This window comes from Anas platyrhynchos, chromosome 36, assembly GCF_047663525.1.
Source record: "Anas platyrhynchos isolate ZD024472 breed Pekin duck chromosome 36, IASCAAS_PekinDuck_T2T, whole genome shotgun sequence".
Taxonomy (NCBI): Eukaryota; Metazoa; Chordata; class Aves; order Anseriformes; family Anatidae; genus Anas; species Anas platyrhynchos.
The window spans coordinates 3,805,914-3,817,363 of NC_092624.1; the positions used below are offsets into that span (position 1 = coordinate 3,805,914).

The 11,450-nt window shown below is 54.0% G+C and overlaps 2 protein-coding genes across 5 annotated transcripts; one reads left to right on the top strand and one right to left on the bottom strand.

The window, feature by feature from the left end:
* LOC119715467 (uncharacterized) lies at positions 1-4,569 on the top strand. Of its 3 annotated transcripts, XM_038172848.2 has the most exons (9): positions 1-192; positions 674-718; positions 901-1,194; positions 1,860-1,904; positions 2,479-2,517; positions 2,732-2,803; positions 3,639-3,663; positions 3,942-3,997; positions 4,157-4,569. In XM_038172848.2, exons 1-9 carry the CDS (start codon positions 126-128, stop codon positions 4,231-4,233), a joined length of 720 nt encoding a protein of 239 aa, XP_038028776.2. In that variant the 5' UTR covers positions 1-125; the 3' UTR covers positions 4,234-4,569. The 3 variants fall into 3 exon arrangements, with proteins under 3 accessions (XP_038028776.2, XP_038028779.2, XP_038028777.2); XM_038172851.2 differs by lacking the exon at positions 2,732-2,803; XM_038172849.2 differs by lacking the exon at positions 674-718.
* Positions 4,570-4,967: 398 nt separating this feature from the next.
* LOC119716996 (uncharacterized) lies at positions 4,968-9,608 on the bottom strand. Of its 2 annotated transcripts, XM_072032127.1 has the most exons (10): positions 9,416-9,608; positions 8,890-8,934; positions 8,414-8,707; positions 7,704-7,748; positions 7,091-7,129; positions 6,805-6,876; positions 6,516-6,540; positions 6,223-6,278; positions 5,379-5,410; positions 4,968-5,260 (listed from the first exon to the last, which is right to left on the bottom strand). In XM_072032127.1, exons 1-10 carry the CDS (start codon positions 9,480-9,482, stop codon positions 5,195-5,197), a joined length of 741 nt encoding a protein of 246 aa, XP_071888228.1. In that variant the 5' UTR covers positions 9,483-9,608; the 3' UTR covers positions 4,968-5,194. The 2 variants fall into 2 exon arrangements, with proteins under 2 accessions (XP_071888228.1, XP_071888229.1); XM_072032128.1 differs by lacking the exon at positions 8,890-8,934.
* Positions 9,609-11,450: the final 1,842 nt, after the last annotated feature.

Below are 11,450 nucleotides of genomic sequence, written 5' to 3' on the forward strand. Positions count from 1 at the left end.
GCAGCCACAGAAAGCCCACAGTACGGGTTCTGGCTGCACTGCAAGCCTCCGTCCCACTGTCCCCAGCCCAGAGCAAAGCAGACACCTGAAGCAGACACTGCTCCCCAAAAGCAGCGCCCCAAAAGATGCTGGGGCAGGCGCCATGGGCAAGGCTGTCTCCTTCTGGCCCTGCCGTCCTGCTGCTGGCACTCTGTGAGTTGGGGCATTGCTGGGGTTGGGGGCTGAGGGCGGAAGGGCTGCTGCTGGGGGTAGGACAGGCCCATGCTGGGCACGGGGAAGGAGGGGACAGTGTGTGTGCAGGGCACGCATGCAGCAGTGTGGGGCAGAATTATCTGGGGGAAAGCAGGATGGGGATGGCTTCCTCCAGCTATGACACAGATCTTGCAAGGGGCCCTTTTCTCCAGCACTAAAATGTTGTCTGGAGTCTTAGAGCGAGACTTTCAGAATGCTGGATGCTTTGGGGGGTTATGGGACTTAATGTGGAACAGGAAACACATCCAGAGCAAATTGGAATGGTTGCTAAGGGTGGACATGAAGTAGTTTCTGGAAGGAGACATGCAGGTAGGAAGGAGACTTCTCAGTCAGGATCTAGCAAGGGAAATGTGGGCAGTGAGGTGGGGGTGAGCCAGGTCACTTCCCCTCTAAGCAAAGCCCTCTCTGCCCCATGCTGCAGGTGCTGTCTTGACCACTCAGGACATTTGCAACTCCACACGTGATGGTGAGAGTGGGGATGGGTGGCAGAAGGGAGATGCGTCGGGGGTGGAGATGGGAAGGGAGAGGGGATTTGTTCTCCATGTCTGAAGCCCCGGACAAGAGACTTTTCAACATTTGGGATCCCACTCACTTTGCATCTTTGCCGTCAATAAAGCTGCATAGGGAATCCCTGCACTGTCTCTCCAGGTGACCTCACAGCTCCGACCCTCTTCCTGAACACCTCCAGTGCTCAGGAAGGGGAATCGTTTTCACTTCGCTGTACCATTGATGGTCATTCAGCCCCTACCCGAATTGTATTCTGCAAGGACAGGATGGAGGCACGCAGCCTGAAAGGTGAACTAGGAAAACTGATCTACACCATCACTCTGAAGGTCACCCAGGGGAGCGAGGGGACGTACATGTGTGGATACCAGCTCAAAGATGACAACAACCGAGTAAGGAGCTCTGCCCTCAGTGCTGGCCGCATCCTGCATGTCCCCGGTGAGACACGGCCCCAGGCTGGAGGGGTGAGAAGGGACGGAGGCACTTGCCACCACATGGCTGTGCTGAGGCTGGAGCTGTGTGCTGCAGCAGGCAGGGCATAGCTCTGGGACGGTTCCCCCGTGGGTGTTCCCTCTCCTCCAAGGCAGCCCCTCTAGAGAGAGTTGCTCTCAAGGCTTCCCCTGTTCCTGCAGCATCACATTTATGGCAGATATTGGCACTATTCAGGGCCCATGCACAGAGAGCAAGGGCTGGCTGGGGATTTCAATGGATGCTGTGCTGAGCCAGGGATGCTCTAAGGTCTGCCCTGTACACGGATGCTCTTATTGCAGGGGAAGTGGGATGATTGTCATGAGCTGGGCAGTTACCTATGGGTGAAGAAGGAGACTACATTTATGGCTCTTAAATGGGGTCTGAAGACATAGTGTGAGGACAGGGAGGTGTTGGAGAGCTTAGGGATCCAGGAACCTCTACCTGGATCAGCAAACCTACAGAAAGGAACTTGGGACAGCCACAGGGAGGAAACCACAGAGGTGCTTGTTGAGACACAGGGGTGGGAAGATGCCTTCCCAGCAAGGACCCAGCAGCAGGGGCACGGGCAGAGGCGTGGAAGTTTGCCGGGTCTCACTCCCTCTAAGCAAAACCCTCTGTGCCCCATGGTGCAGGTGCTGGCGTGACCACCCCGGACATCGGCAGCTCCCCAGGTCACGGTGAGCATGGGGATGAGTGGAAAAAGGAAGGTGTGTGTGTGGTGTAGATGTGAAGGAAGAGGGGGTTTGTCCTCTGGCTGCTAACACCTGGGAAGGGATCTCTTCTCTTTGTGCAACACAAAACATTTTGCAGCCCTGCTGCTACTCCCATTTCAATGAGGGAAATCCCTGCCCCACTCTACAGGAGACCTCCCAGTTCCTGCCCTCATGTTGAACACCTTCAGTGCCCAGGAGGGATAAGTGGTTTTTGTTCAGTGAGCCATTAATGGGCATTGTCCTGTTACCCAAACAGTCCATTGCAAAGATGGCGTGGAGCTGTCCCACCAGAAAGGGTATTCTGTACGTGTGAGAAAGCAGCCTATTTTTCTGGCTGTAAGCAGGACCTGGGGGCATCGTGTGTTAGTGCACGAAGATGTTGGAGTGCTTAGGGATGCAGGCACTTCTGTCAGGAACAGGAAAACAATTTACACACCAGATCCTTGGGGGTCCGTGTTGCCACAGAAGTCTAAGGCACTTGCATGCTTCCCCTGGGGGTGGAGCTGCAGACACTCATCCTGTCCCTTTCTCTTGCCAGGCAATGCATCCAAGTCCCTGGCAGGGCCAATGGCTCCAGGTGAGTGATTCCCTTCTGCTCAATGAGAGCCCCCATCATGGGGCTCAGGGCTGCCAGGCTGCTGTCCCCAGGGCACGGGGCCAATGCAGGAGCTTCATCAGGAAGGAGGTGTGCCAGCTGCATGGGCACGTCCTGCTCCCTGCCTCTCCCCGCTGCCCTCACAACCTCTGTCCCTCAACTCCCTATGCCCAGATCCCACACGCTTTCCCCACAGGCATGGTGCTGGCAGTGGCAGCCATCAGCCTCGTCCTCCTGGCTGCAGGCAGCTGGTTTGCCATCAGGAAAGGTGAGGGAGTGGGGGAAGGCGGGGGGAAGGCTGAGGCCGTGGGGGTCCTGCTGCAGTGCTGGTGCAGTGGGAAAGGTGGTGGTGGGACCCTGGGGGTGTGCAGCTGGGGCAGGCGCTGCCTGTTGGAAATGGCAGTTTTGGTTTATCCCTGCCAGCAGCTAAACACCACACAGCCATTCACTCACCCTCCCCCCACCCTCTCTGGGATGAGGGAGAGCAATGGGAAAGTGAAGCCTGTGGGTTGAGATAAGGACAGGTTATTAAGACAGGAAAATGATAATAATTGTTATAATAATGATGATAATAGTACTAATACTAATAATGTGTACAAAACAAGTGATGCGCAATGCAATTTCTCACCACCCGCTGACGGATGCCCAGCCTAACCCCGAGCAATCCAGCCCCCACCCAGCCTGGCTAGCCACCCCTATATATTGTTCAGCATGACATCAGATGGTATGGGATACCCCTTTGGCTAGTTTTTGTCATCTGTTCTGGGTCTGTTCCCACCCAGCTCCTGCTGTACCCCCAGCCTGCCCACTGGCAGGACAGAGTGAGAAGCTGAAATGTCCTTGGCCTGATGTAAGCACTGCTCTGCAACAATTAAAACATCAGCATGTTATCAGTGCTCTTCTCATCCTACGCCAAACACAGTGACCTAACTGCTACTAGTAAGAAAATTAACTCTAGCCTAACTGAAACCATGACAGCAGCCCAGATGGGGAGGCTGCTGAGGGAGCTGGGGATCTTCAGCCTTCATCCCCCAGCCCTGAGATGGGAGCCAGGGCTGGGCAGCACCTCGGCCTGTGCACCTCAGCCCCTGTTCTTCTTGCAGGTGCCTGCAGAGGAAGATGCCCAAGGTGAGCACCAAGGGCTCCTGGCTGTTGGGGTTTGTTGGAGGGAGTCGTGGGCATGGCAGGGCCCTGGGCTGCTTCTTGGCCAGGGGCAGTGTTGTCTGTGTGTGTGGCTGCATTCCCTGTGCTGGAGGCAAGGAAGAAGGGGCTTCCTCTGGGCTTCACTCCAGCTCAAGGCCAGATGGATTATAGCATCATCCATGGGAAGGGCCCAAATGCCCCCATGCTGCTTTCTGTCAGTTGTGCTTCAGGCTCTCAGGGCCTTTTCTCTTTGCTACCTCTAGGCCTCTCCATGGTGCTGGTAATGATGAGGACTCTTCTGCTGACCCCAGCCATTACTGTAAGTGCCAGTCACCCTTCACCCTTCTCCTCTAGGCACTGTGTGAAGTGCTGATGCCTTTGCCATGGCAAGACATGGATGTGAGGGCGACTGTGGTGGGAGGTGGGGAAGCCCTACCTGCTGCGTGTGGCTGGACACTAACTCAGGTTCTCCCTCCAGATGCCAACATGGATGAGATGGGCAGAGTGAATGTGAGTTCAGCCCAAGCCCATCCTTGCAGGCGGGCATGCACATGATGGCTGCAAGACACCAGGCTGTTGGAGAGCAAATGCAAGCAAGAAGTGCATCCGATGGCAGGAGCCTGGGAGCTTCGCGTGGCTGTGCTCTGTCTGAATCCCCCTCCTTCCATGCTCCCAACATTTCCCCATGGTGGGCACCGCCAGATCAAGTCTACTGCTTGTTCTCCCTTGTGTTTTGCAGCTCTCTCAATCCAACTGCTCTCAACACCCACTGAATGCCTAAAGCTGAAAATGTGAGAAGTGTGATCCAGCTCATTCTCTGACAGAGGCAGAAAACACTGAGGAAAACCGTGCTGATCTGTGAGCTGTGAATAAAGTCATCCCAAACAGGAAGGAGCTGGTGTAATTCTTCTCGGCAAGGTCTGCCTGCAAGGCTCTTCACATCCCTTCAGATCGACACTACCACCCCTTTGTGTATCGGTGTCTGTCTGTCTGCTCCGCCCCATTCCATGTGTGGCTGCATGAGACAGAGGTACCATCAGGAACACAAATTCAGAGATGTTTATCAGTCATCTGAACAAAACCACATCTGCAGTGCACACACCGGTTGGCACACACATGTAAGTGCATCCCTGCAGTGATATCTATCCTTGTAGGTCCAAATGTATGTCTGTGTGGTTGCATAGAAGAGCACACCCGTTACTTCATAAAGCAACTTAGTTGTATACATATTCCACTGTGCACTGGGAGATGTTTTCTCTCACAGAAGAAAAATCAGTACAGTCACAGTATGATATGGTATATCTCATATATTTTAGAGTTATTAATGTATTGTAGGTGGAGGTGTGAGTCCTACATCTTCTTGGCTAGACACACACAGCCCTTCCCTGTGATAGCAAACTGCAAAGAAGCTTGAAGTGCACCCTCCAGCCCCATGTTACAGCTGCACAAGTCCTCTGCAAGACAGCAAAGGCAGCCATGGGCAAGGTTCCTGTGCCCTTGCCCTGTGGTAGCGCTATCAGGTCTGGGTGTGGGTCACCGTGGCATATGTCGTGGTGTCGCTCATCTGCTTCACGGGAGGAGGCTTTAGGGGGAAAAGAAACCCTGTTACTTCAGCTGCTGACTGTGAGCCCTGCACAATGAGCAGGCACCAGGCTGTAGAAGTGCAGAAAGGAGCTGTGCACAGCTGTGCCACGACTCACCCTGTCCCGTTGAACGTGGGCGATGGTGGAGTCTGCGGGGACAAAAATACACACCATGAGCCCTTCCTGCCTGTTGGAGGGAGGTGAATCTCCACGAGCTTTGTGCACCAGCTGCCTGCGGTCAGTACTGAATGCCTGGCCACATTTCCCCTCCCTTCATCCTGCTCTGGGATGCGCAGCAAGCAGCAGTGGAGCAGAGATGTTGAGGTTTTGGTGTATTTCCACCATTCTGTGGCATCTCCTCTCTTTGCACAGCCAGCACACCTTGAGAGCTGCTCTGTTCAGGCGTGGGAAAACAAGGTAGTGCTGCAACTCGAGCACAGTGCACGTAGGGTGGGAATATATCTATAGCCTGTGACCCAACCACAATATCCTCCCTTGGCTGCTGCCTGTGGTTTCAGAGTGAGATGTAAGATACTTTCTTCAGCAGTTCAAGGAAACAGTCACAGTCTTAACTGCTATGCTGTGCAATGCTTTGCTTTTGAAGCAGAAATCCCTCTGAAGGTAAACTGAAGAAAGGACAAAAACAGAGGCTGGAGTGGGGGAATTGCAGCTTGCGGACAAAGCAGGGAAGGACGCCACAAGCAAAAGGGCTTTGTCCCTCTGAGCACTGGGATGCTGCCATATCCCTTGTGCAGGCAGCAGCCGTGCGCTGCATGCGAGGAACTTGGGAGAAACCTGGCCTTGATTAATGGGCAAGGATTTAGTATGTCCCAGAGGGAAATGAAGTGATGGGATTGCATGGGGAGTGTATGGGCAGGGATCCCCATCGGGAGAGGAGTGCACAGGATTCTCTAGGGGAGAGGAGCATGTGGCTTCCCCCAAGGGAGGAGGTAGTACTCACACTGGATGTCACCATAGCTGGTGTCTTCCGTCTGTGGGCTGTCAACGTGCTGCTGCCTGGAGAGGAATGGAATGGTTCTGGGATGTGCATGTGCTGAGGAGGGGTCATAAGACTTATGCATTTTGGTGTTGCTTTCCTGCATTTGGCATTGAGATGGAGTGCATCCCACAATAAGCCCCATGCTTTCTGCCTTCAGCACAGGGAATGCCCCTGAACAAGGAGCACACCAGGGCCCCGCCATACACCCAAACTCCCTCCCACAAACCCCACAGCCAGGAGACCTTGGTGCTCACCTTGGGCATCTCCTTCTGCAGGCACCTGCAAGAAGAACAGGGGCTGAGGTGCACAGGCCAAGGTGCTGCCCAGCCCTGGCTCCCACCTCAGGACTGGGGGACGGAGACTGAAGCTCCTCAGCTCCCTCAGCAGCCTCCTCTGCTGGACTGCCCACAGCCATCGCCCCCAGGCACAGTCTGACCCAGCTGTGCACCCCCAGGTTCCCTCCACCACCTTTCCCACTGCACCAGCACTGCAGCAGGACCCCCACGGCCTCAGACTTCCCCCCGCCTTCCCCCACTCCCTCACCTTTCCTGATGGCAAACCAGCTGCCTGCAGCCAGGAGGACGAGGCTGATGGCTGCCACTGCCAGCACCATGCCTGTGGGGAAAGCGTGTGGGATCTGGGCATAGGGAGTTGAGGGACAGAGGTTGTGAGGGCAGCGGGGAGAGGCAGGGAGCAGGACGTGCCCATGCAGCTGGCACACCTCCTTCCTGATGAAGCTCCTGCATTGGCCCCGTGCCCTGGGGACAGCAGCCTGGCAGCCCTGAGCCCCATGATGGGGGCTCTCATTGAGCAGAAGGGAATCACTCACCTGGAGCCATTGGCCCTGCCAGGGACTTGGATGCATTGCCTGGCAAGAGAAAGGGACAGGATGAGTGTCTGCAGCTCCACCCCCAGGGGAAGCATGCAAGTGCCTTAGACTTCTGTGGCAACACGGACCCCCAAGGATCTGGTGTGTAAATTGTTTTCCTGTTCCTGACAGAAGTGCCTGCATCCCTAAGCACTCCAACATCTTCGTGCACTAACACACGATGCCCCCAGGTCCTGCTTACAGCCAGAAAAATAGGCTGCTTTCTCACACGTACAGAATACCCTTTCTGGTGGGACAGCTCCACGCCATCTTTGCAATGGACTGTTTGGGTAACAGGACAATGCCCATTAATGGCTCACTGAACAAAAACCACTTATCCCTCCTGGGCACTGAAGGTGTTCAACATGAGGGCAGGAACTGGGAGGTCTCCTGTAGAGTGGGGCAGGGATTTCCCTCATTGAAATGGGAGTAGCAGCAGGGCTGCAAAATGTTTTGTGTTGCACAAAGAGAAGAGATCCCTTCCCAGGTGTTAGCAGCCAGAGGACAAACCCCCTCTTCCTTCACATCTACACCACACACACACCTTCCTTTTTCCACTCATCCCCATGCTCACCGTGACCTGGGGAGCTGCCGATGTCCGGGGTGGTCACGCCAGCACCTGCACCATGGGGCACAGAGGGTTTTGCTTAGAGGGAGTGAGACCCGGCAAACTTCCACGCCTCTGCCCGTGCCCCTGCTGCTGGGTCCTTGCTGGGAAGGCATCTTCCCACCCCTGTGTCTCAACAAGCACCTCTGTGGTTTCCTCCCTGTGGCTGTCCCAAGTTCCTTTCTGTAGGTTTGCTGATCCAGGTAGAGGTTCCTGGATCCCTAAGCTCTCCAACACCTCCCTGTCCTCACACTATGTCTTCAGACCCCATTTAAGAGCCATAAATGTAGTCTCCTTCTTCACCCATAGGTAACTGCCCAGCTCATGACAATCATCCCACTTCCCCTGCAATAAGAGCATCCGTGTACAGGGCAGACCTTAGAGCATCCCTGGCTCAGCACAGCATCCATTGAAATCCCCAGCCAGCCCTTGCTCTCTGTGCATGGGCCCTGAATAGTGCCAATATCTGCCATAAATGTGATGCTGCAGGAACAGGGGAAGCCTTGAGAGCAACTCTCTCTAGAGGGGCTGCCTTGGAGGAGAGGGAACACCCACGGGGGAACCGTCCCAGAGCTATGCCCTGCCTGCTGCAGCACACAGCTCCAGCCTCAGCACAGCCATGTGGTGGCAAGTGCCTCCGTCCCTTCTCACCCCTCCAGCCTGGGGCCGTGTCTCACCGGGGACATGCAGGATGCGGCCAGCACTGAGGGCAGAGCTCCTTACTCGGTTGTTGTCATCTTTGAGCTGGTATCCACACATGTACGTCCCCTCGCTCCTCTGGGTGACCTTCAGAGTGATGGTGTAGATCAGTTTTCCTAGTTCACCTTTCAGGCTGCGTGCCTCCATCCTGTCCTTGCAGAATACAATTCGGGTAGGGGCTGAATGACCATCAATGGTACAGCGAAGTGAAAACGATTCCCCTTCCTGAGCACTGGAGGTGTTCAGGAAGAGGGTCGGAGCTGTGAGGTCACCTGGAGAGACAGTGCAGGGATTCCCTATGCAGCTTTATTGACGGCAAAGATGCAAAGTGAGTGGGATCCCAAATGTTGAAAAGTCTCTTGTCCGGGGCTTCAGACATGGAGAACAAATCCCCTCTCCCTTCCCATCTCCACCCCCGACGCATCTCCCTTCTGCCACCCATCCCCACTCTCACCATCACGTGTGGAGTTGCAAATGTCCTGAGTGGTCAAGACAGCACCTGCAGCATGGGGCAGAGAGGGCTTTGCTTAGAGGGGAAGTGACCTGGCTCACCCCCACCTCACTGCCCACATTTCCCTTGCTAGATCCTGACTGAGAAGTCTCCTTCCTACCTGCATGTCTCCTTCCAGAAACTACTCCATATCCACCCTTAGCAACCATTCCAATTTGCTCTGGATGTGTTTCCTGTTCCACATTAAGTCCCATAGCTCCCCAAAGCATCCAGCATTCTGAAAGTCTCGCTCTAAGACTCCAGACAACTTTTTAGTGCTGGAGAAAAGGGCCCCTTGCAAGATCTGTGTCATAGCTGGAGGAAGCCATCCCCATCCTGCTTTCCCCCAGATAATTCTGCCCCACACTGCTGCATGCGTGCCCTGCACACACACTGTCCCCTCCTTCCCCGTGCCCAGCATGGGCCTGTCCTACCCCCAGCAGCAGCCCTTCCGCCCTCAGCCCCCAACCCCAGCAATGCCCCAACTCACAGAGTGCCAGCAGCAGGACGGCAGGGCCAGAAGGAGACAGCCTTGCCCATGGCGCCTGCCCCAGCATCTTTTGGGGCGCTGCTTTTGGGGAGCAGTGTCTGCTTCAGGTGTCTGCTTTGCTCTGGGCTGGGGACAGTGGGACGGAGGCTTGCAGTGCAGCCAGAACCCGTACTGTGGGCTTTCTGTGGCTGCCTGAGCCTGGACCACACTAAAAGATTCTCATCAGTGAGGGCCCTGCCTCAGCCCCTGCTGTATCCGTTGTATTTTGAGAGCCCCCACTGTTATTTTTGTTCTCTCAGACACCGCAGCACACGTGGCTTCTACTTGTATCTCAGGGGCAGCATTCTCTGTGCAATGCCCTCCTGATCGTTGTCCCAGTACTGCTCACTGCTTTGCCTTCTTCTGACTATGTCACTCTGGCATCACCAGCTGGGTAGATGGAGGGAGATCCGTGGATGTCACCTACCTAGACTTTAGCAAGACTTTGGATACTGTCTCCTCGACATCCTGCTAGCAAAGCTGACAAAGTGTGGGATGGATGAGTGGGCAGTAAGATGGGTTGAGAACTGGCTGACTGGCCAAGCTCAGAAGGTGGTGATCAGCAACGCAGAGTCCGGCTGGAGACCTGTGACTAGCGGTGTTCCCCAAGCATTTGGACTGGGTCTGGTCTTGTTCAATATCTCCATCGACGACCTTGGTGAAGGAATTGTATCCACCCTCAGTAAGTACGCCGATAATACCAAGCTGGGAGGGGTAGCTGACATACCTGAAGGCTGTGGTGCCATTCAGCAAGACAGGCTGGAGAGCTGGGCAGGAAGAAATCAAATAAAGTTTAACAAGAGCAAGCATAGAGTCCTACACCTGGGAAGGAACAACCACATGTATCAGTACTGGCAGGGGGACAACCTGCTGGAGAGGAGCTCTGCAGAGAAGGACCTGGGTGTACTGGTGCACGATAGGTTAGCCATGAGCCAGCAGTGTGCCCTGGTGGCTAAGAAGGCCAATGGGATTTTGGCGTGCAGTAAAAGAAGCGTGGACAGTGGGGTAAGGGAGGTGATCCCCCCCCTCTACTCTGCCCTGCTCCAGCCTTACCTGGAGTACTGTGTCCAGTTCTGGGTTCCCCACTACAAAAAAGACAGAGATCTCCTGGGAAGAGTCCAGCTGAGGGCCACTGTCCTGGTTTCAGTTAGGCTAGCGTTAATTTTCCTCCTAGTAGCTGTTAGGGTGCTGTGTTTTGGATTAGGATGAGAAAAGTGTTGATAACACGCTGACGTTTTAATTGTTGCAGAGCAGTGCTTACACCAAGAGCATTTCAGCTTCTCGCTCTGTTCTGCCAGTGGGCAGGCTGGTGTTGCAGCAAGAGCTGGGAGGGGACAGACCCAGAACAGCTGACCCAAACTAGCCGAAGGGGTGTTCCATATCATCTGATATCATGCTGAACAATATATAGGGGTGGCTAGCTGGAATGGATGTGGCCGCTGCTAAGGGATAGGCTGGGCATCGGTCCACAGGTGGTGAGCAATTGCATTGTGTATCACTTGTTTTGTACACATCATTTTCTTTCTTTATTATTATTATTATTATTATTATTATTATTATTATTATTATTATTATTATTATTATTATTATTATTATTATTATTCTGTCTTAACTGTTGAGGGATTTTTGAAACAGCAAGGAGGCCATGATTTGCTGCAGCTGAGCAAACCAAGCTGCCAGGATGACTATGAGAAATTCCCATGATAGTGTTCCCACATTGCCTGATTGAGGAATTTAAAAAAAAATTTTGCCAGCAGCTGGCTTCAAGGACGGGATCTACATGACTGCTAATCACAGGGGGGCTGTTTCCTTGCAGGTGGGATTGTTTTCTTGCAATTGTTTGTCTAAGTGCTTTTAACCAATAATCTTGGGTGAGACACTATCCGCTTCTGTTAAGTTTGCTATAAAAGTCAGGCTATTTGGGTAATAAAGGAAGAGCATGATCTGACCATACTCGTGTCTGTCATGTTTTCAGCCGTTCTTTCTGCAACAAATA